The sequence below is a fragment of the Neodiprion fabricii genome, chromosome 4 (genome assembly GCF_021155785.1).
Source record: "Neodiprion fabricii isolate iyNeoFabr1 chromosome 4, iyNeoFabr1.1, whole genome shotgun sequence".
In the NCBI taxonomy this organism is placed as follows: domain Eukaryota; kingdom Metazoa; phylum Arthropoda; class Insecta; order Hymenoptera; family Diprionidae; genus Neodiprion; species Neodiprion fabricii.
The window spans coordinates 9,886,602-9,911,540 of NC_060242.1; the positions used below are offsets into that span (position 1 = coordinate 9,886,602).

The 24,939-nt window shown below is 39.8% G+C and overlaps 1 protein-coding gene across 2 annotated transcripts in view; it reads left to right on the forward strand.

Annotated features, from left to right (window-relative positions):
- The first annotated feature begins 2,366 nt into the window (after positions 1-2,366).
- Positions 2,367-24,939, forward strand: part of LOC124180879 (serine/threonine-protein phosphatase 2A 56 kDa regulatory subunit epsilon isoform) — a 116,173-nt gene continuing 93,600 nt past the window's right edge. Inside the window, exons 1-2 of one of the 2 annotated variants that reach the window (XM_046566788.1) lie at positions 2,367-2,997; positions 3,101-4,256. In XM_046566788.1, coding sequence (XP_046422744.1) covers positions 4,118-4,256 — 139 coding nt within the window. In that variant the 5' untranslated portion in view covers positions 2,367-2,997; positions 3,101-4,117. The remainder of the gene's footprint in view (positions 2,998-3,100; positions 4,257-24,939) is intronic. The other variant, XM_046566787.1, reaches the window with a different exon arrangement.

A 24,939-nucleotide genomic window follows, 5' to 3' on the forward strand; every position in this document is an offset into this window, starting at 1 on the left:
TTGTTTTTGTTTCCATGTGCCGTGATATATGCTCTAAGGGCTGCCGTCCCATGGTCCAGAATTTATACCGTCTCCACGAACCCGGAATCCAGTGACTTATCAAGCCCCAATCAGAGGTGTTCTGGCTCCACTGATTTACGGGATGCATTCTTCCTACGGTCCCATGATACGGAATTGACACGCATGGAACGATCGCCTGCGAATTGCGATCGTTCCTTTTAGGTCCTGAATTGGAAATGCGCTACTGTGATTAGGTGTCGGCAACTTCCGGCCTGTGCATTCCGTGTTATGGGATACCCGATGCTGCAGAGCGGATTCGTGTTACCCACACAAGCATATGTGTTGTTTAAATGCTTGTTCTTCGCGTTTAATCTCTTTTTTGGTAAAGGAATTGTAATATTGTCTTGGTATCCATCGCGGCTGTATGGATGAAATGGAAGGCAGTACCGCCGAGACAGAGAGAAGTGCTTCGCCACAAGTTGTTACGATTCATGTGCATTTACGATGTTTTGGAGTCAGAAATCGATCGTGATAAACGTAAACTTTGGGTTCGCCCGATATTTACTGCAGAAATGCGATTTCAGCAGAGTGCAAGTGACAACTTGATAAGCGAAATGGAGTCAGTTGACAACGACAAATACGTGAATTATTTTCGGATGACACCCGGACTTTTCTATGAATTACTTGCTTTGATAGAACCTGGCCTGATAAAATAGACCGTAGTTCGTTATACAGATACAAAGATTTGTTTAACAGTTCGCAAATACTGGTAGAGCACACGGAACGGAATTTCTGGAACGCCTCTGATTGGGGCTTGAAAAGTCACTGGATTCCGGGTTCGCGGAGACGGAATAAATTCCGCACCATGGGACGACAGCCTCACTTGCCGGCCTATAAAAAAATCACTGGCTGCACTTTGTGCGCATCGAGTGCGATTTCACTAGGATTCTGCTTCTACTATTGGTTTAACACTAGGGAAATTGCACTCAGTGTGTACCGTGTGCAACCAGTGCAAAACGTCGTGATATAGTTAGTGTATAATATATCACTGGTGCGCACTAAATGCAGCGAGTGAAAACCCCGACAGCATTATAGCAATTTAGTACGCCAAGATGCTACGCAGACCAATCCTATTCAAAATCATGCAACCCAATATTATCCTACATAAACTTATGCTACACAATATTGTACTACACAAAAAATACTTTAAAGGACTAACTTCGTACGATGACTGAAAACTGTCATTTCCATCAATGCTTCATACATGGTACGATGTTCGAAAAAAGTTATGATTTAAATTCAAAGTTATGATTCATATTGCTTAAATCTCTATACCCATACAGTTCGTTGAGTTAATTGACATGGGCTTTGTAAAGCTGCAACATTTTGGCTCTAATTGCCCACACGTGTGACATTTACTCATTAAACATTTTTTTTTCTTCAGATTTTCACTCTGGGCAGGATGATTTTGTGTAGAATAGTATTGTGTTGTATAATTTTGTGCAGGATAATATTCGGTGTTTATAATTTCGTGAAGGATAATTTTGTGTCGGATGATTTATATGTGGAATAATTTTCCGCAGCATGAATTTTGTGTAGGATCATTTTGTGTAGGTCAATCATGTATAGCATAATTTTGTGCATGATCGTTCTGTGTAACATCGGCGCGTACTCATCTGTGCTACGGAAAGGCAAGGCAAAGCGTCTTTATATCAGTCACTATCGGTGCAGAGTTTCATTAGATTGATCAATGAAAAGTACAACTATTTTCGTGTTTTTTACTTCGGGAATGAAACGAACGACTGAAAATGTTACGATTAGTGTTTTAAGCGCTCCTTCTTCCTTTTACGTCACTGATTATGTCTATGGATTTTTACGGAGATTGAATTTCCATAATCCTTAAGCAAAAAACAGAAGCCATCGCACATGCGCATTATTCGTTGGATTTTACTAGTGCGCATGCTCCGTGGCTTCTGTATTCTACTTACGTCTTATGCTGTTTTATGTGCTCAGGCTTCTAGAGTATAAGCGAACAGGGAACCATTAAGAGTATCACCGTGGCCAGATTGGCGTACAGCCAATACTGTCCTTGTCCCTCGACTCGATTTCTGATCGAAATGGCGTCACGCTGCCGCATGGGGCGGTGGGGGGTATGATCTAAGGCTATTAGTCGCTATCTCTCTCGGCAAGATCAGCTCTATGGAAAAGCATACGCGGTGCTCGTTCCAGTCATTAGAGTATATTTCAGTATAGAATAACAACGATTCGCCACGAAGTGGCGCGATCTATCGAGCTCGTAATTGTTCGTTAAATATCGGGAGACTCCGGCAGTATCCCGATGATTCCCGAAGACACATTACTATTTTCAGGCACAGGGGCACTTCTTGACGGGTTTTCATTAAGTGAAGGGCAACGGTGGGAATAATTTTTTTCTTTTTAATTTAAAATTTTACGTGCGGTCGATGCATAAATTTTAGTGTCGTGTACGCGTGAGCCGGACAATGTTGGAGCGCGTCTCGGCAGGTATTGGAGCCTGATGGTTGGTGTGAAAATGAAACAAGTTTGTCGCTACGAGCAGCTGATGGCGGCTGAGTGCTGTTTGAGCCTCCGTGTGTCTTGGTCTTGCCACCCCGTTTAAGAACATCATACGACTCGCGAATAAACCGAAACCACGCCACCTTCACCGCCCTGCGCCAACTACTCAACCTGTATTAAAAATATAAACCGTGATCAAATCCTCGGCGCCTTGTCTGTGTGTGAAAATTTTCCTGCCAGACCGAAGAGATCCCCTCTTCTCGATAAGCGTGTGTAGTTCGGAGGCCAAGTGTGGCTGAAAAAGCATAACGGTGCTTGGGGGACGAACGAAGAATGTACACGTAGCTGCCATCCGCACCTAACGTTTTACCTTTCGTTATATTCAATAACCGTGCCGACGGTAGAAAAATCTCGGTGGATAGAACCAGGCCGCCCACGGATTACATATTCCTCCACTCGTACGTAGGTTCATACGTATTGTGGCGTGGCGTGTGTGGCGTGCGTACGCGCGCGTGATACGTGATACCTGCATACACTTGCTTCAAAGTTAAATATTTGTCCCCAGGCGAAGATTTCGAGACTGGCAGTCGGGGTGGCCGCGATAATAACTTGGTGAAAATCCTTGACGCTCGCGACAAGGAGGAGCCGCAGCCGCCGCCGCCGCCGCCACCGCTTGCGGGGTCCGATCAGTGAGATTGAACCAGTGAATAGCTGAAGAAAAAAGAAGAGCGAAAAGAATCGAGCAAAAAACCTTCTCTCGTCGAGTCGCCGTCGAGTCCAGGCTACCACCAAAAGTAACGAGGAACGATAGGTGGAGACGAACAGACTAAAAACGGCGGCCTACCGACTCGACAGAAACATTCGGCCCGGCGCTCCGTGCGTCTGACAACGCCTAGACAATATCCTTCGCCCGCCCTCTTCCAACTCAGTTCCAAGTTTCAATCACGCATCCGCGTCTTTCGCGTCATCCGCCGAAGCTCGGTTACTCATTTTTTTTTTTTTTTTTTTTATCCCATGCATCTACAGTAACCCAATTTCGCATCACATCGTCACTTACCACTCTCCACACCCCTCCTTTTCCCTCGAGCCTACCTTCTTAAACACGCGCGCGCACTCGCACACACACTACGCGCATACATACTACACAACACACGCACGCACGCACACTTACAGACACGGGCACACAAGGTGTACGTACAGGCGTAACACACCTCTGCGCGTTTGAAACTTTTCTGTTTACCTGCTTTATCCCTTTGGTTCGTCGTGCGATTCCTGGCTGCCATTGCATCAAATACTAGTGGATAAGATTATTCGGAATTTTTCTAAGCTCAAGTGAAAATAAATATCGAAACATAGTTTGCGCTGGCTCCAAAGTTACTCCAGTTTGTTGTGCTGTGTTGTGGGGCAGTTGTGAGTGTTAAAAGTGATTGTTTGATCGCGTAATGGTGTGGTCTCGTCGGCGCGGGCCCACCACCCTTCTTTAACCACGTCTGACACAGCGAAAGGGCAGCAGAGGCTAGAGCGTGATACCAACGTCGTCTCCGCCTCCAGCTCCCACAGTGCCTCCATCGTACCACCAAACATGTCATCTGCAACGTTCGTTGACCGGATAGATCCCTTTGCCAAACGTTCCCTCAAAAAGAAGTCGAAAAAGACTCAGGGATCGTCACGATACCGAAACTCCCAAGACGTAGAACTGCTCCAGCTTGCCCAGCTCAAAGGTAAGAGACATAGCTCTGTATTCATAATCGTCGACTGTTATTTTTGCACATGATCCCTGAATCATTTCTTTGCTTTTACATACATTTCAAACGATTCTAAGATATTTTAGATATGTAAAGAGAAGAAACAAAACTTATGCAAGATAAGAATTTTTAAACTCTATGTATGTTCAGACTTTTGGGGGGAATATCTTTGAAAAACTGTTTCTAGGACACAAAATTTTTTTTTTAATGTCGTGTTGCTACAGCGATTTATTAGGAAATTTTAAATGCAAACTCGCACAGATTAAAGAACCTACGAAATTTTCTGTCGCCGAATCTAGAGGTAATCGCAGTAAGAATCATTTACGTATCGACGAAGTCTAATGTGAATAAGATAATGCTACTGAAGTTGGTAATATTAACGTAACAAAATGTCGAAACAAAAATTTTTATTTCGCACGTTTAGAATAACCGAATGACGATCAAGTTAATAACGGTTACAGTAACGATGCGTGTTTAGGAAAAATCATTACTTGGCACATTTAGAATTGTCCGAAATTTAGTAAACCATGTAAAACAAAACATACTCATACATTTTGAAAAGTCAACTCTCTGAAGGTCATTCAGAAATTGCACAACAGTGATTTTTTCCCCCGGTGTTTCGTTGTGTTAACGTTACCAACTTCAGTCTAGTTAGATGATATTAAAAAATTTCTGATTCATAAAATTGTAGCATGGCTTTTAATATCGCGTTTTTAATGCCAATCAATACGCTTACTAATTTGAAGTTGAAGCTAGCAGCCAGAGTTAGCAGCCAAACGTGTTGAACTTTTTGGAAATAGAAAAATGCAGTCCAGATTTATCTTCATAATTCTACGAAAGTATTGGGGGTTTGAGGTACTTCACAAAATTTTGATTCTTGGACTTCACTACCTTATTTGAGTGAACATTAGAACGTTTGGCTTGAAGTAATTCTAGAGTCGCAAAATACAGAGTTATTCTAAAAATACATCACTATAATAACGTGACAAACTTGAGCCAAGGGTGTCAAGAAAAAAAATGCACACAATTTATTGTCTAGTATTTTATTCATTAACTGAATTTTATTATTCATATTTCGTTGCGTTAACATCAAGATTTTCAAACTCGTATGTTTCAATCGATCAAGCTTGATCGAAAACTTGAGTTATCACCTCGGTTATCACCAATACTGAGTTTGGATGGTGAATGCGAAGGTGAACGGGTATAGTTCAGTGTAATATTTAAACCCAAGTTCACTTTTTCATGCTTCCTGATACCATATAAAATTTCAAATTCGATTTTACCCACACATGAACTTACACATATAATTTTTGTTTTGTAGAATATGTTCGATTGAGTAATTTATATTTCACTATTTTTTTTTTGATAACCATTTCTAATAATAAAAAAGAACATAGTTGCACAAGGTGAAAATTTTTCATGAACGAGCTAGTATGACGGAAGAAGTTCATTTTTTATATTTCGGTTTGAACGTTTTGAAACTGTTTATACGTGTAAAGTTGCCTTTTGATTAGGAGAAAATGTGTCAGAATGTTATTAGGATTGTGAGTGAAAAGAATATTAACTTCAAATCACTGTATTCATTGGAATTAAAAATGCGATATTAAAAGTCATGCTACAGTTTTATGAATCAGAAATTTTTTAATGTTTTCTAACAAGGCTGAAGTTGGTAACGTTAACGTATCGAAACGTCAGGAGAAAACATCATTATTGTGCAATTTCTGAATGACTTTGGGTGAGTTGACTTTTCGAAGTATACGAGCACGACTTGTTCATCCTGGTTTACTAAATTTCTGACAATCCTAAACGTAGGAGGTAACATCTTTTCCTAAACATGCATCGTTACTGTAGTGTTACTAACTTCATCCTCATGTCTTCAAAGGATAGACTCATAAGTAGATTACGAACAAGGTAAGAAAAAAAATCAACCGCATGTTTCGAGGTTGAGATTACTGATCTGAATGCAATAATGAATTCTTCAGAAAAATTGCTATTTTGCAACTTTGGTATTGTCTGAAATGCAGTAATATGTAATCAGGTGAAGCATACTCATGTTTTACACTTAACTTCGTCAAAGCCATTTTACAGTTGCAAAATAGTGCCTTTTTCGAATTGCTGTTTCACTTTTATTTCACGAAATTCAACGTCATGGACAATCGGTATCTAAGAAATTGTTAATTGCTTTAAAACGATGCGCCATGTGCCACTTAAACGTTTACAAGAACTGTGTTGCACACCGAGTGTGAAGTTGCCGTAATAACTCCTCTTATAATAAGAGTTAAAAATTTGAGAGATATTGTGAGTTGATGTGATAAAATTAATATAATTGTAAGAATACGACAACGTACACACAGTTTTAAAGTTGAAGTGCAGCAGCGGTAATGTTCACAACAAAAATCATGGATATTTCGATCGTTACTTACAAGTTTTATTAAACTAATTTTCTTCCCGATCAAAGTTTTTCGGGATTCTTTTGAACATTAGCTGTCAAATGTTACAAACAAAATAGTACTGTTAGTTTTGGAGCTATACCACCGTTACAGAAAGATTACGTAGAAACTGATTTTTATATTCGCACCACAGTGCAGCCATTCAAGAATGAAACATTCGAATTACGATTAACACTTGGAACGTGATTTAATGCGAGGTACGATAAATAGAATTGGTAAAGAATACTAGAAGGTAGAACAGAAACGGTGTAACAAATTTCAAAACCATATGTAATGGTAATAACAATAATATAAGAATTATTTCATAATAATATTTATAAGCCGTATTTATAGTAATATCGTTTCACGATACTTTCGTATTCCCCGGGGGGGGGGGGGGGGTTTCTGTGATTTCGAACATACTCTTTTAGCCGTTGAAGAATTCAAAGCCTAGCGCGTCACGTAACTAGTAATCACTGGCTAGTTGGAGACACGGTGTTGGAACTCGGCCAGTTAACGTATCTACTAATTCCCAGGTACTCTCAACACATGGCTTGCAGATTCCGAATTACCCTCCCTAACTTACGTACAGACGATAATCAGCCTTTGTTCCTATGACATCACTCCCCATGTCGTTCATTCCGGGGTGGCTGGTTTAATTAATTGCTTGCAGCCCTCGAAATCGCTACTCGTGATACGCAGTTTAAAAAATCGTAAACGCTCGTTTATTGCATACTCGCCACGAGCGAAACTGACGTAGCCGGTTTCGCCTGAAGTCCGCATGCGCGCGACTCTCTCTCGCTCTCTCGCTCTCTCGCTCAAGGGTCGGGTGGCCGGTATTCGATAAATGACCCTATAGATATGTCGAACAAAAAAGTTCGGTACGAGACGACGGTTGACCTGGAATCCAACAGATGTCACTGTGTCTTTACAGGCGAGGAGGAACCAATGCTTTAATGCTGTTCCTACAAGAGCTTAGCATATAATGAGCATTTTACTGCGCAGCAGTGAGTATGATGCGGGGACCAATCTTGTACTCAAGATTCAAATTACCGCTACACCTATTAATAATGTTGTAGGTAGATTCATATGTAGTACTATTATCTCTGTGGAGCTAAGCCGAATAGTTATTGAATATTTGAAAATTTTCTTTTCTTATTTTCTACAGTCGAGATTAGTTAATGAAAATTGCATTCTGTAATGGTGTATACAGGGTGGTCCGTTTAACTCTGCCAGCCACCTCGAATAATTTCGTTGTTATTGATTGTATAGAAAAATGTTGTTTGGAAAAGATGTTGCATGTGAAGGTAGAAGATAAGCGTATGTCATCCGAAGGTCATATTTTCTCAGATTTCGGCGATATTGGCGATTCCTTCATCGCGCCTGTGGATACGTGCATTCGGTTGATGTAAAACATTTTGAGCACACGTGAAAATAAATAAAGTGAAGAAAATTACCGGCTTTTCCGCTGCAATTTATTCCCTTTCAATTTCTACCTTCGTCATTTAGTCATAGATTTCAAGGGCCAAGGTCATTCGAAGGTCACGCTGTGAACACATGTTTTAACTTCTTTCGATGACAGCTTTTTCTTAGTGAGCAAGAAAATAGGTAGTCCCTTCTAAAAAATATTTCCATCACCGAAATCTGAGAAGATATGACCTTCGAATGACATTCGCTTGAAAAACTTATTCCTTTCCTTCACATGAAACAACTTTTCAAAATGACGTTTTTCTGTATAATCAATAATAACCAATTACCCGGGGTGGCAGAATTGAGTGAACCATCCTCTGTAAACAATAAAGCTTACCGTTATACACGCACCTTCTTGAAGTCTAGTATTTTTTTCATGACGCTAGAAAGAATCTGGATTTAAAAAAAACACTATTATGTGATAATGAAACTGCGATGCCGACAGAGACAGGGAACTCATGTAATACAATAAGAAGGGGTGAAATTTCTATATAATCGAGATTTTCGTTTTTGATATGACTAAAAGAAGATGTGATCAAAAATTCCATTCAGCAAAATTTAGATTATGATAGCATTTGTGCTGAAAAAAAAACTTGCACTGTAAAAAAATTTTAATTACTACCATAATCTCAATTTTGCCGGAAGGAATTTTAGATAACATCTTTTTTAGTTAATTAAATTTTTTTTTGCAGCGCAAGTTTTTTTTTCAGGACACATACTACGATAATCTAAATTTGGCCGGATGGAATTTTTGATCACATTTTATTTAGTCATTTAAAATACGAAAAACGCACTATTGTTGAAATTATTATACATATTATATATATATATATAGTATATTAATTTGAAAGTTTGTAAAATGGTGTAGAGTATAAATATAAACGATATAGTTTCAACTTCGTTAAAAGTTACAGTTAAATACATTTATTACTCAGCTCATCCGAAGCTGTTCGTCTCTTGTTTTATAATAGCTATTATTACCGATTACCCCAATTAGTTGTAAGTTGTACAATGAATTTCTCAGCACATTCCTGTTAGGAATTATATGTATATCGCTGACTTTACAAACTGACTCATTGTCATGTAGACTCCAGTCAAATTACCTGCTCTGGACAAAGTGAGGTTTTGAAGATGAAAGTTTAGTACGGAGTCGATTTTCAAACATTTTTCCATAATTCCATACTTTATTAGAATATCCAAAAACATCGATTTTGCAAATCAACGAGAAAAATACGGATTCAATTACGTTACGATGATTGTTTTTTCAGAAACGTACGAGTAAAGTTGATAACCTTCTGAAACTGATTTTAGTTGATTAAACATCAACAGCTAATAATAATTGTACAGAAATGAACAAGCTACAATTTTTCGGTAAAATCGTTCAGCTTGGAGAGTTTCCAAGTTCGTCATGGGGAATGGCTTTGGTTCTCAATCGACTTTAACCCTTTTAGTCATGCATTTTTCATCTGCACCGATTTCGATGAAAATTGGTACTCGGGGGTTTTCGGGGTCGCTGATTACGAATCCGGCATTGGATTTTTAAAATTCAAAATGGCGGATCCAATATGGCGGACGTGAAATTCTAAATACTTATTAATTCTTCTGAAACTTTGTACTCAGGGGTTTTCGGGGTCGCTGATTACGAATCTGGCATTAGATTTTCAAAATTTAAAACGGCGGGTCCGATATAGTGGACGTCAAGTTTTATATCTTACATCTTTCCGCTCAATATTCTGGCCTGAATTTAGTCATTTGGAGGATTTTGGAATGGCTGATCACGAATCTGAAGTCATAACTTCATAATTTCTAAATCCAAGATGGCAAATGCCATCTTATCTTTCTTTGTCTATATTCGTGTCTTTCTCTTAGCCCTACCCGGAATTAACGACGAGAACGTGGAGAGCATCTAGATCCACGTTTTTTTTTTTCCTATTTTTTTGTGTTTTTTCTTTTGTTTTTCGTGTTTTTTTTATTGTTTTTTTCTTCTACTTGTTTTTTTTTTTTCAATATCCCTATTATGACGCACGCACGCACATATATATCAATGATAATGATAAGGAACCACGGATCTTAATTATCTCAAATTTCATCTCAAATTAACTGAAATATTTATTTCTAATGTATATTTGAAGGAATATTCCTGATAAAGTAAGATTTTACGTGATTGAAATTTTTATTGTCACATTGCCCAATCGGATCGACTATAGCGGATCCACCATTTTGAATTATCAAAATCTGACCTCATATTCGTGATCAGCGACTCAAAAAACCCCTAGATACGTATTTTCAGAGGCCTTGGTTCAATGCTAGAGGTCTGAGGTGATTTTTCAAAAGGTGGGACCGTAGCGGTCGCACTATGACTGAAAGGGTTAAATCTCTGATACGAACCAGACAATTATTCACTGCCAGATAGACAGTATTCCGCCGATGAATTGTACGAATATATATCTCAGATATAGGCAGATCTGAGATGGTCGAAAAAAAGTGGCCGAGTTGACGGAGAAGCCCTCATATATCAGATTTCAAACATTACCCGTACAAGATCATAAAATTACCTGCCCGCAAGCCTGATATAGTCGAGGAAATAAAGCACTAAAAACGGCCCAACTGTCGATTTTTTGAGCAGTAAGACGGATTTTAATGCGGTTTTTTGCATTCGCTTCGTAAGAGCGCCTACAAACTTTGTGAACTAAATTGATTAATTAGTTTTTTTAAAATGCATTATGGCATTAATAATATGCATTTTGCAAGTGCACTTCCAAGAGACACTAAATAAAAAATTTGCTACTCGGGGGTTTTTGGGGTCGCTGAACACGAATATCGCCACGGCAACCGTCTCCGAGGTACCTGGTGCCCAGGGTGGACAGTATCAACGTCTTCTCCTAGAGTTTTGACGAAAACTGTGATCGAATTTGTGATTGAATTAAGAACAATATACTTTAATTGAGGTAAAAATGATAATACTCAAGATAATTCCAGAAAAAGACGTTGAAACGTTCACCCTGGGCACCACGAACCTCGGAGACGGTTGCCGTATCGATATTCGTATTCAGTGACCCCAAAAACCCCCAAGCAACGAGTTTCGACAAATTCGATCACAATTTCCGCCAAAACTCTAAGAGAAGACGTTGATACTGTCCACCCTGGGCACCAGGTACCTCGGAGACGGTTGCCGTGGCGATATTCGTGTTCAGCGACCCCAAAAACCCCCGAGTAGCAAATTTTTTATTTAGTGTCTCTTGGAAGTGCACTTGCAAAATGCATATTATTAATGCCATAATGCATTTTAAAAAAACTAATTAATCAATTTAGTTCACAAAGTTTGTAGGCGCTCTCACGAAGCGAATGCAAAAAACCGCATTAAAATCCGTCTTACTGCTCAAAAAATCGACAGTTGGGCCGTTTTTAGTGCTTTATTTCCTCGACTAATATTACAACTAAAGATTAAACTAAAACAATTAGGATTAGCTGCTGCTGGATATTATCACAGTGAAGAAGAGTGCTAAAACCGTGAACTGAAGTTAAATTGTACAATTAGTATTGATTTTGTTCAAATATTCGGTAAAAAATTATAATATTGTAGGTAACATGAGTTTATCGCATCAATTTGTTCAGTTCACACCGCAATACGTCATTCTTCTAAACAATTATACTCTCGAAGAATCGAAATAATTTTCATTCGAAAGACTGAGGGAAGCTTTCACAGTCTACCAGGTAATAATGACGCAGAATTTCTATTTGTTCCGTTCTATAATATAATCTAAAATAATTTTTCGTGATCAGTAAACTTCAACGATGTTTAAATTATTCCAATTCTGAGTTGGTCACAAACAGTTTTGAAAAATAATTACAGCGCGTGATTGAATACTGATTGATTATTTAATATTTTTTCCGTTTGGTCAAAGTTTTCACAGACAACTCAGACCCGTTGTTAGGTTTACTTTATATAATTATAAATAAAATGTGAAAACAATACAAAAATAAAAGACAAATTTACTAATGAGTAATTAAAAACAAATAAAAAAAAAAAAATACTAAAAATGTCAAAGAAACGTGAGGTAAAATCGAATTGTACCGTCATCAATCACGTGCATACTAACAGTGATTTTCAACACCGTTATCCCGTTGAACTGTCATAGCTTAAAGTTAACGTTAGTAATGGTAGTAACGTTGTTGAGATGACAAGAGATCACGTCTCTTAAGCTGGAATAACCACTTCATCAAAATCGAAAATGACCTATATGGGTATTTAGTGCTCTTTAGTTGCTAATTTGTTCCCCAAATTTTGATTTTGTTGCTCCAGTGATTTCGCCGAAATTAAGGGCGATGTCAAGTTTAAAAAAAGTTGGCAAAGCCAGGCAAACGGATGACGAAATATTAACGAAAAAATTATGAGAATTGGTTGCTAATTAGTTGCTCAAACAATAGACTCATTTCAAACTGAAAGAATCAACCCCTGCTCCGGAAACCACCCCCAAGTCGTCACGTACAAACAATACGCTTGAAATGTAATTGAATGTACTGTACATTTTGTTTTCAACTAATAAATCACTGAATCACGTGAATTTGTCGTATCACCGATTTTGTTGCTCAACCCCCAACACCCGAAACTCACCCCATGCCAACGACGCTACACAGAAATGACGGAACGCGCGGATATAAAAATTCGTTAAAAATTGATTTCAGATCCGCGAATTAGTTGCTCTCGATGTACCGTATCACCGATTTTGTTGCTCAACCCCCAACACCCGAAACTCACCCCATGCCAACGACGCTACACAGAAATGACGGAACGCGCGGATATAAAAATTCGTTAAAAATTGATTTCAGATCCGCGAATTAGTTGCTCTCGATGTACCGTATCACCGATTTTGTTGCTCAACCCCCAACACCCGAAACTCACCCCCATGCCAACGACGCTACACAGAAATGACAGAACGCACGGATGTAAAAATTCGTTAAAAATTGATTTCAGATCCGCGAATTAGTTGCTCTCGATGTACCGTATCACCGATTTTGTTGCTCAACCCCCAACACCCGAAACTCACCCCCATGCCAACGACGCTACACAGAAATGACGGAACGCGCGGATGTAAAAATTCGTTAAAAATTGATTTCAGATCCGCGAATTAGTTGCTCTCGATGTACCGTATCACCGATTTTGTTGCTCAACCCCCAACACCCGAAACTCACCCCATGCCAACGACGCTACACAGAAATGACAGAACGCGCGGATATAAAAATTCGTTAAAAATTGATTTCAGATCCGCGAATTAGTTGCTCTCGATGTACCGTATCACCGATTTTGTTGCTCAACCCCCAACACCCGAAACTCACCCCCATGCCAACGACGCTACACAGAAATGACAGAACGCGCGGATATAAAAATTCGTTAAAAATTGATTTCAGATCCGCGAATTAGTTGCTCTCGATGTACCGTATCACCGATTTTGTTGCTCAACCCCCAACACCCGAAACTCACCCCCATGCCAACGACGCTACACAGAAATGACGGAACGCGCGGATATAAAAATTCGTTAAAAATTGATTTCAGATCCGCGAATTAGTTGCTCTCGATGTACCGTATCACCGATTTTGTTGCTCAACCCCCAACACCCGAAACTCACCCCATGCCAACGACGCTACACAGAAATGACGGAACGCGCGGATATAAAAATTCGTTAAAAATTGATTTCAGATCCGCGAATTAGTTGCTCTCGATGTACCGTATCACCGATTTTGTTGCTCAACCCCCAACACCCGAAACTCACCCCCATGCCAACGACGCTACACAGAAATGACAGAACGCGCGGATATAAAAATTCGTTAAAAATTGATTTCAGATCCGCGAATTAGTTGCTCTCGATGTACCGTATCACCGATTTTGTTGCTCAACCCCCAACACCCGAAACTCACCCCCATGCCAACGACGCTACACAGAAATGACGGAACGCGCGGATATAAAAATTCGTTAAAAATTGATTTCAGATCCGCGAATTAGTTGCTCTCGATGTACCGTATCACCGATTTTGTTGCTCAACCCCCAACACCCGAAACTCACCCCATGCCAACGACGCTACACAGAAATGACGGAACGCGCGGATATAAAAATTCGTTAAAAATTGATTTCAGATCCGCGAATTAGTTGCTCTCGATGTACCGTATCACCGATTTTGTTGCTCAACCCCCAACACCCGAAACTCACCCCCATGCCAACGACGCTACACAGAAATGACAGAACGCACGGATGTAAAAATTCGTTAAAAATTGATTTCAGATCCGCGAATTAGTTGCTCTCGATGTACCGTATCACCGATTTTGTTGCTCAACCCCCAACACCCGAAACTCACCCCCATGCCAACGACGCTACACAGAAATGACAGAACGCGCGGATATAAAAATTCGTTAAAAATTGATTTCAGATCCGCGAATTAGTTGCTCTCGATGTACCGTATCACCGATTTTGTTGCTCAACCCCCAACACCCGAAACTCACCCCCATGCCAACGACGCTACACAGAAATGACGGAACGCGCGGATATAAAAATTCGTTAAAAATTGATTTCAGATCCGCGAATTAGTTGCTCTCGATGTACCGTATCACCGATTTTGTTGCTCAACCCCCAACACCCGAAACTCACCCCATGCCAACGACGCTACACAGAAATGACGGAACGCGCGGATATAAAAATTCGTTAAAAATTGATTTCAGATCCGCGAATTAGTTGCTCTCGATGTACCGTATCACCGATTTTGTTGCTCAACCCCCAACACCCGAAACTCACCCCCATGCCAACGACGCTACACAGAAATGACAGAACGCGCGGATATAAAAATTCGTTAAAAATTGATTTCAGATCCGCGAATTAGTTGCTCTCGATGTACCGTATCACCGATTTTGTTGCTCAACCCCCAACACCCGAAACTCACCCCCATGCCAACGACGCTACACAGAAATGACGGAACGCGCGGATATAAAAATTCGTTAAAAATTGATTTCAGATCCGCGAATTAGTTGCTCTCGATGTACCGTATCACCGATTTTGTTGCTCAACCCCCAACACCCGAAACTCACCCCATGCCAACGACGCTACACAGAAATGACGGAACGCGCGGATATAAAAATTCGTTAAAAATTGATTTCAGATCCGCGAATTAGTTGCTCTCGATGTACCGTATCACCGATTTTGTTGCTCAACCCCCAACACCCGAAACTCACCCCCATGCCAACGACGCTACACAGAAATGACGGAACGCGCGGATATAAAAATTCGTTAAAAATTGATTTCAGATCCGCGAATTAGTTGCTCTCGATGTACCGTATCACCGATTTTGTTGCTCAACCCCCAACACCCGAAACTCACCCCATGCCAACGACGCTACACAGAAATGACGGAACGCGCGGATATAAAAATTCGTTAAAAATTGATTTCAGATCCGCGAATTAGTTGCTCTCGATGTACCGTATCACCGATTTTGTTGCTCAACCCCCAACACCCGAAACTCACCCCCATGCCAACGACGCTACACAGAAATGACAGAACGCACGGATGTAAAAATTCGTTAAAAATTGATTTCAGATCCGCGAATTAGTTGCTCTCGATGTACCGTATCACCGATTTTGTTGCTCAACCCCCAACACCCGAAACTCACCCCCATGCCAACGACGCTACACAGAAATGACAGAACGCGCGGATATAAAAATTCGTTAAAAATTGATTTCAGATCCGCGAATTAGTTGCTCTCGATGTACCGTATCACCGATTTTGTTGCTCAACCCCCAACACCCGAAACTCACCCCCATGCCAACGACGCTACACAGAAATGACGGAACGCGCGGATATAAAAATTCGTTAAAAATTGATTTCAGATCCGCGAATTAGTTGCTCTCGATGTACCGTATCACCGATTTTGTTGCTCAACCCCCAACACCCGAAACTCACCCCATGCCAACGACGCTACACAGAAATGACGGAACGCGCGGATATAAAAATTCGTTAAAAATTGATTTCAGATCCGCGAATTAGTTGCTCTCGATGTACCGTATCACCGATTTTGTTGCTCAACCCCCAACACCCGAAACTCACCCCCATGCCAACGACGCTACACAGAAATGACAGAACGCGCGGATATAAAAATTCGTTAAAAATTGATTTCAGATCCGCGAATTAGTTGCTCTCGATGTACCGTATCACCGATTTTGTTGCTCAACCCCCAACACCCGAAACTCACCCCCATGCCAACGACGCTACACAGAAATGACGGAACGCGCGGATATAAAAATTCGTTAAAAATTGATTTCAGATCCGCGAATTAGTTGCTCTCGATGTACCGTATCACCGATTTTGTTGCTCAACCCCCAACACCCGAAACTCACCCCATGCCAACGACGCTACACAGAAATGACGGAACGCGCGGATATAAAAATTCGTTAAAAATTGATTTCAGATCCGCGAATTAGTTGCTCTCGATGTACCGTATCACCGATTTTGTTGCTCAACCCCCAACACCCGAAACTCACCCCCATGCCAACGACGCTACACAGAAATGACAGAACGCGCGGATATAAAAATTCGTTAAAAATTGATTTCAGATCCGCGAATTAGTTGCTCTCGATGTACCGTATCACCGATTTTGTTGCTCAACCCCCAACACCCGAAACTCACCCCCATGCCAACGACGCTACACAGAAATGACGGAACGCGCGGATATAAAAATTCGTTAAAAATTGATTTCAGATCCGCGAATTAGTTGCTCTCGATGTACCGTATCACCGATTTTGTTGCTCAACCCCCAACACCCGAAACTCACCCCATGCCAACGACGCTACACAGAAATGACGGAACGCGCGGATATAAAAATTCGTTAAAAATTGATTTCAGATCCGCGAATTAGTTGCTCTCGATGTACCGTATCACCGATTTTGTTGCTCAACCCCCAACACCCGAAACTCACCCCCATGCCAACGACGCTACACAGAAATGACAGAACGCACGGATGTAAAAATTCGTTAAAAATTGATTTCAGATCCGCGAATTAGTTGCTCTCGATGTACCGTATCACCGATTTTGTTGCTCAACCCCCAACACCCGAAACTCACCCCCATGCCAACGACGCTACACAGAAATGACAGAACGCGCGGATATAAAAATTCGTTAAAAATTGATTTCAGATCCGCGAATTAGTTGCTCTCGATGTACCGTATCACCGATTTTGTTGCTCAACCCCCAACACCCGAAACTCACCCCCATGCCAACGACGCTACACAGAAATGACGGAACGCGCGGATATAAAAATTCGTTAAAAATTGATTTCAGATCCGCGAATTAGTTGCTCTCGATGTACCGTATCACCGATTTTGTTGCTCAACCCCCAACACCCGAAACTCACCCCATGCCAACGACGCTACACAGAAATGACGGAACGCGCGGATATAAAAATTCGTTAAAAATTGATTTCAGATCCGCGAATTAGTTGCTCTCGATGTACCGTATCACCGATTTTGTTGCTCAACCCCCAACACCCGAAACTCACCCCATGCCAACGACGCTACACAGAAATGACGGAACGCGCGGATGTAAAAATTCGTTAAAAATTGATTTCAGATCCGCGAATTAGTTGCTCTCGATTTACCGTATCACCGATTTTGTTGCTCAACCCCCAACACCCGAAACTCACCCCCATGCCAACGACGCTACACAGAAATGACGGAACGCGCGGATATAAAAATTCGTTAAAAATTGATTTCAGATCCGCGAATTAGTTGCTCTCGATGTACCGTATCACCGATTTTGTTGCTCAACCCCCAACACCCGAAACTCACCCCATGCCAACGACGCTACACAGAAATGACGGAACGCGCGGATATAAAAATTCGTTAAAAATTGATTTCAGATCCGCGAATTAGTTGCTCTCGATGTACCGTATCACCGATTTTGTTGCTCAACCCCCAACACCCGAAACTCACCCCATGCCAACGACGCTACACAGAAATGACGGAACGCGCGGATGTAAAAATTCGTTAAAAATTGATTTCAGATCCGCGAATTAGTTGCTCTCGATTTACCGTATCACCGATTTTTTTTTGTAGAAGAATCTGTAATTCATCGCAAAATCACGACAAGTATGTGGTTCAAGTAGCATGCTGATCTATAAAATTAGGATTTCACGCTTGTATGTTCATAGTGCTCCTGTTAATTTTTAGAACTACTGTTACTTATTACACGGGCACGGTTGCTTACACTATCACATTCAATTGTTCATAACGAATTTATCAGGAAAGGAAAGATATTGTATCCAGAAAATGTGTTCAAAACAATTTGCCCATTTTACTAGCACTCTGAGATGCCCTGAATGATCAAATGCGTGAAGATCTAAACAAGAAATTTTTTTTTTATCTGCAACACGGGTTTTATTTATTACTTTGTCGCACAAAAACTAAAATTTTTGGATTAGCACTAAAAATGTCTTTCAATCGGAGATCCCTTTCACGGGTATCGTCGTATTCCACCCAACATTCTCCTCGACGTCTTGAAACCGCCGTGTAATGGCCTAAGAGCCTGCTATTCTCTCCGTCATCGGATGTGCGCGTTCGGATTGCTGGGCCCTTGTAGTGAACAAGACCCACCAGTTCGTAAGTCTCCGATCGAGATGGTACAGGGTTTAGAAACCGTTTGGGTATTTGGCCCAGCTTTATTGGCCAATCGTCATTTTCGAAATCGAATACTTCAAATAGCACAAGCTCACCTACAATTGGACATAACGTATAACATCAATATTGGAATGGTTCAGAAAAAATTGATTGAATCAATCAACATAAATCCCACAACATAAAACATATTTCAGAATATGTAGACCAGTATATCAAGCACATTATTCATAGATACGAAATTAGACCAGGTTAAAATAAGTATTAATAATGTTTAATCACGTGTTCATAGATACCAGACAATTCTTACATCGTGAAATAACGATTTATTTTTCGAGGTTGAAGTTATAAACGTTAGAGTAATTGAACCTCAGGAAAAAAATCATCATGGCCTTTGAAAATATGACGTATAACACTGTTCGTTGAATCCCATTTTTCGTGTACTTAGAGCAAAAAAATTGTCTGCATTACGAGCGTGACGATTTACAACCTTGTGCGATCATGCCGAGCGCTCGTGCCGGCTCCGCTGAACTATTATGCGGCTGATTGCACCCGGGTGTAAATCTTCACACTCTTAATGCAAAACACACTATCATTCCTTCTAGTAGTAGAAAATCAAAGTGAAGGGGGTACACTAGTCGATTTCGACGTTCTCGTACCGTACATCTCTCAACATCCAAGTCTACGTGTCTCAAACGCGAAAAATGGCCCAACAGTCCCATTGTATACGCAATTCTCAAGAAAAAATCATTCCAATACATTTTTATTTCACACAGAAATAAAGAAATACCATGGATTCGAGAAGCGGCGGAACTTATATTTCTGAGGTGTGGAACTGAGTGTAGGTGTGTGTGCGCCGAGGGGAGGCGAGGAAGAGGTTATTTTGGACTAGTATGAAATTACACCGTTAAACTTTTCAATCTTTCCTATATAAACTACTTTAATTTCACTTCGATGTACTTAAAGTTACTCTTCTGCATCGATCTTGCAGCATCGTTGACTTTCAAGTAATTGAAACACAATTAAATTTTTTGCAACTGCTGATATCTGAGGTGTAGAATTCCACGCCTACTAAATTTCGAGGTATGGAGTTCTCCATACCTACCGTAGTGGTTTCGCCGCCCCTGATGGATTCTACGTAATAGTATATTACGAAATAGTATATTACGAAATAGTAAATTCGTAGAATTCATGCAATTTTTTTATTGCTGCGGCAAATGAAAATGCATCGAACTGTTTTTTGTTTAAATTTGCGTATAGAATAGGTCTGTTCAGCCCATTGTTCCGTTTGCGATACGTAAACTTTGATATTTGGAGATGTATGCATCAACGTCGAAATCTAACAGGCCACCTTCTAGAATGGGTATCCTTACAACAACTGTTTAGGTATTGTGGGAATCGCAAAAAAATAATATAACATGAGTAACTATTCTGCGCGATTTGAGTTGTCAGTTATACTTCTCACTGCGTTTTCTGGCAATTGAAACGCAAAATCAGTTTGCTTGGTTCATTGTATTTTTCTAATTAAATAAGGCCTTGGCACTAATTGTTGTTGAGACGATCATATTATCGTCATAGTTACAAGAAAGTATAGGAAGAGTAAGCATAATCGAAAAGAGCAATAACAGATTCTAAATTTTCCGGCCACAGTTGGACAAAACTCATTAGCATTTTCTTTCCTCTAACGTATATTTTTTGTAATGGCACAAAATAAAAATTTTAAAACTGGTATCGTTATCTTGGAATACGTTTATGTTCCGAACTTCAACTCCATAAATAAATAAAATTGTATTACGTCATTCCTTGAGTTGCTAATAACATTTTTTACTTTGCCGTAACGAGATTTTTACGACATTCGCAAGATCAATTTGTCTCGATGACTTGTTTAAAGTAGGTAATTATGTATGCAAAATTTCACCTAATGCCAATATTTCCGTCGTTTCCCATCCGGAGCATGATCTTAAAGCACATCTCTTTTGACCAGTGAGCCCAACCTGGTCCAGAATAACATTTTCAAATTCTTCTCCATTACATAGAGTTGCTCGTTGAATTGTTATAATGGGCAACGTTTTCTCCCGAGTTGGGCATCCATGATCACATTGTGACCTTTCTCTATAGCTGGGTATACTTCTAAATAGTACACCAGCCAAGTAACCAACATTTGTGGCGCAGTCAATTAGGCGGCATCCACCGCGTATGACGTCACTGTCCTTCTTAAAAAGATCAAGCAATATCGCGGCTCGTGATTTGTAAGAGTAAGCTCTTAGCCCTTTGTCAAAAATATCGAAGCACATCTTGATGAAAGGGTTCCCTTCCTTCGATTCTGTCATCTGTGATAACCGTTACACATTATGTTTAAACAACGAAATATCGAGAATTGCGTATAAAAATTTTCGTGAAACTAGATACCCAATATATTCAGCCAATGAGGCATTTTCCCTCAGACTTTTTTTTCGTTGCAAATATTTAGTGATAGTGATTCATTGCCTTTTCTCTTTCTTGGTTCAACCGCGTATAACTATTTACACTTTATAACACAGGGTGCCGACCGACCGACAAAACTGGGCAAACTGAGAATGGTTAGGGAATTTTGTCTATCGGAAAAAGTCAGGGAAAGACGTATTTTTTTTTTTTAAATGTGTTTTCAAACGTCAACTATGCTTCGTAAATTTAGCAAATATAACTTTCGGAAATGGCATTTTACAGTTTGTGATTATTTGTGTAGATCGAAGCAATACAATGTGATTTTGAATTGAAATTCATATATCAAAGGTGCACAATTTCGGGAGGTTTTAGTCGTAACAGCTGCCCAACATTACCGAAGTTTCGTGAAAAAAGGTCAGGGACTTCTAAATTTGTCGACGGGAAAAGTCATGAAAAATTCAGGGAACTTTAACTGATTGTGAGCGAAATTATCACCAGAACAAAAAGCTATGTTTTACTTACTGCTTCTCTCAACAATGGCCAATCACAGATCGCAGACAACATTATTTGGAGGAGACTATCGAAAGCACACGTATTATAGAGGCATATGTTTTCGTTTCCGATTTTAACTGACTGTAGCGTGCCTGAATTGCCGTTTTTCATAATTGGTAACGTGATGTGTTTTTCGAACAACAACTTGTCCCTGACTTCATCTGCTCTCATGCCCAAATATCGCGCCTTTCGTGACTTCATTTCCGATGCTTTACCATGGCCCCGCCAATCTTCTACCTCACGTGTTGCAAGTATTTGCGGCACGCTTCGCGTACGGCTGCAGGCAACGCAAAGTCGACGTTGTCCATATCCTTCTTCGCTGTTTTCCACAGGGATAGAACATTGGCGTAGAGCATGTACTGGTGTTTCGCATATGACACAGAAGTGTGCACCTGATGGCTTTCCATGAGTGGTACATGCAGGACATGAATCTATTTCAACAACATCGGGACTATTTGTTTTTTCTAAAGCCTTAGACGCTGTCGATGGTATATCCTCAATTTTGTTAGATTTCTCCTTCACGCCTGAATCGATGTTGAAAAAATTTTAATTAAAAAAATAAAATTACTCATTACTTTTATGATTTGTCATTAAAAATAACCCAATCACCAATGACGTTTCTGCAGTATACTTGAAAAAACTTCAATTTCAACTCACTTTTGTAATGTGTCAATGATTTCAATGAGGAATAACGTTTATGACGGCAAATTAAAAAAAATTACGGATTACTCTTGCATTGGGTAATTGAATTTGTTTAAACTATCTTTGTGATTTATACATATATTTGGAGGAAATTCAATTGAATTTATCATTCTAATGTTATTAAACTCACAATATTAATATATTCCAACAAACGGATTGAATTTGATTGAATTTTTTGAAACATACGTTAATCACAGAACTAACTAGTCGACCGTGTAGTTAAATTAAAAATGTAATTAAAAACTCACGACATTGATCGGAATATATTTTGGATTGTGTTTCTTCGTCCCTGATTATGTCCTCTATTTGATGTCTAGGTACTGACGAATCATCTTTACGAGCTAATTTAGAACTAGCTATCTTAATACGGCCATTTATATAGTCTACGTGCTTCTGCAAAAAGACATCTGCCCGCATTGGCGTTGCACAATATTTTAAGAGGTGGGTCTTGATTTTATTAAACTCTCCCTCTACTGCAGCACTGGAAGCCGGTACACGGCCGTAGCCAAACTTATCACGAAAAATGTTTGACCAGAGCGGGATCAATTTAACGTCTTTCAAAAGACGGTCTGCTAATCGCGGAAGATAGTGAGCATTTTCACGATCACCAACCTCTTTTAGAGCGTCATTCACTTCCACTTCAATTTCTGCCGCCCACGTAAACCAATAGCTGTTCGCCGAGTTATCACTCATGACAATTTCATCTACAGCAGCAGCGTCATGATAAAAATCATTGCACTATGAACCAACAAAACGTGGAAAATTAATGGAATTGTACGAATAAGTTTTAAACCAACACATATGTCGGTGATTAGTAAAATTAAAGCTAATTAAATTTTTAATGTGAATAAGAAGCTACTCTGCGTGACGGTAATTATTTTGATAAAAAAAAAAATCTACGCACTTCGACTGTTACACCCTCGACCAAATTACTTAATCTCATTTTGGTCTCATTCGATCTTCCAAGCACAGTCTCTTGTCCAATATCTATAGTCACTTCAGTGATCAATGTTTTCAAAGCCGATTTTGCTTCCTCGCATTGCGACCTCCGTCCACAAGGTAAACCACCGTCTGTCTCAGAGCGCGAAACCAGGATTATATTCTTCACAATGCTTCGAGCTTCCCAGATATCTCGTTCAACTACTAACTTCCCGATTGCAGCGAGATAAAAGATTTTAATGCGTTGAGGAATATCTTTTAGGAATGAGGAATAAGTTTTTATAAAATGAGCGACGTCAATGCGTACGTAACACGGTGGCAGCTCATCAAATCTGCATGCATCGGCATAATTTTCAATTGTGCTGCATGCTGTAAACGCACGTATTACTGCAGTTAACAGAGCTCTACTGGCATCTGTTACTACCTCACGAGGAATCGGAGCCCCAGACCGGATCCACTCCATAAGCCAGAACTGAATCGCATTGGTATGGTGACTCTCGGATATCATCTGACACACTGAAAACTGCTCTCCATCACAGTTAATTACACACTGGTATAAAAATATGTGTTTACAGTGTGCTTTTTCCGGCTTCTCAATTTTTCTTATAATACTTCCAGTGGCATCAATTGCAACGGAACAATTACAATTCGCTCTGAAGCTCTGCGTTTGATAATTCGTCCAGTAATGAACGTGGAATGGGTCGTATCCGATGTTGTGGACCACATTCCTCAGATGAGTAGCCTTCATAACCGCAATTGCCTTCAATGGGTCCCGATCCAAATATTTGTTGGCGATATATTCATATTTTGCAACACCAAGAACTGTTGCCGAATAAAGGTGCGGTGGTTCTGGATCCCCTTCTGACATCAAGTCGTTTGCTTTTTCCGCCCGATAAACGTGTACGGCTTTGTGCATCAAATCTTTGGCTACTACTTCTCTGATTGGTGCTCGAAGGTACCTTTTACCACACGTACCAAACCCTTTTGTCACGGTACAATTGAAATAAATATTATTGTCATTTTCATCGACATCTCGTATGACACAGCGAAGTTTACTTCCGCAATTGCACATACCTGTACATCCAAAGAAAACGATTCCAAAACATACAATGGATAATACACTTGATTACGTAATTCATGTTTCTTTTGATAAATTTGAGAAAAAACTTTCGGTTTCGTTGTACGGGAAAATTTCTCATCCAGTAGAAACAAATTTTAATGTCGGAAATACGATAATGGAGCACAATCGATTTTTATATTTCTCAAGAATAATAAAAAATACAAAAATCTACTAGCAAATAAACCATACTGAATTATCTCCTTACAGAGAAAAAAAAATAAGTTGAAATAAGAAGTCGAGTTGAATTAAAACAAATATACATATTTTGAATCACAGGAAATACAAAAGAATGAATTTAAATTCTTTCAAATTCACTTAAATGGAAGTGAATTATCGAGAAAAAATTAAAACTCCTGAATTGAAGTGAATTAAGATG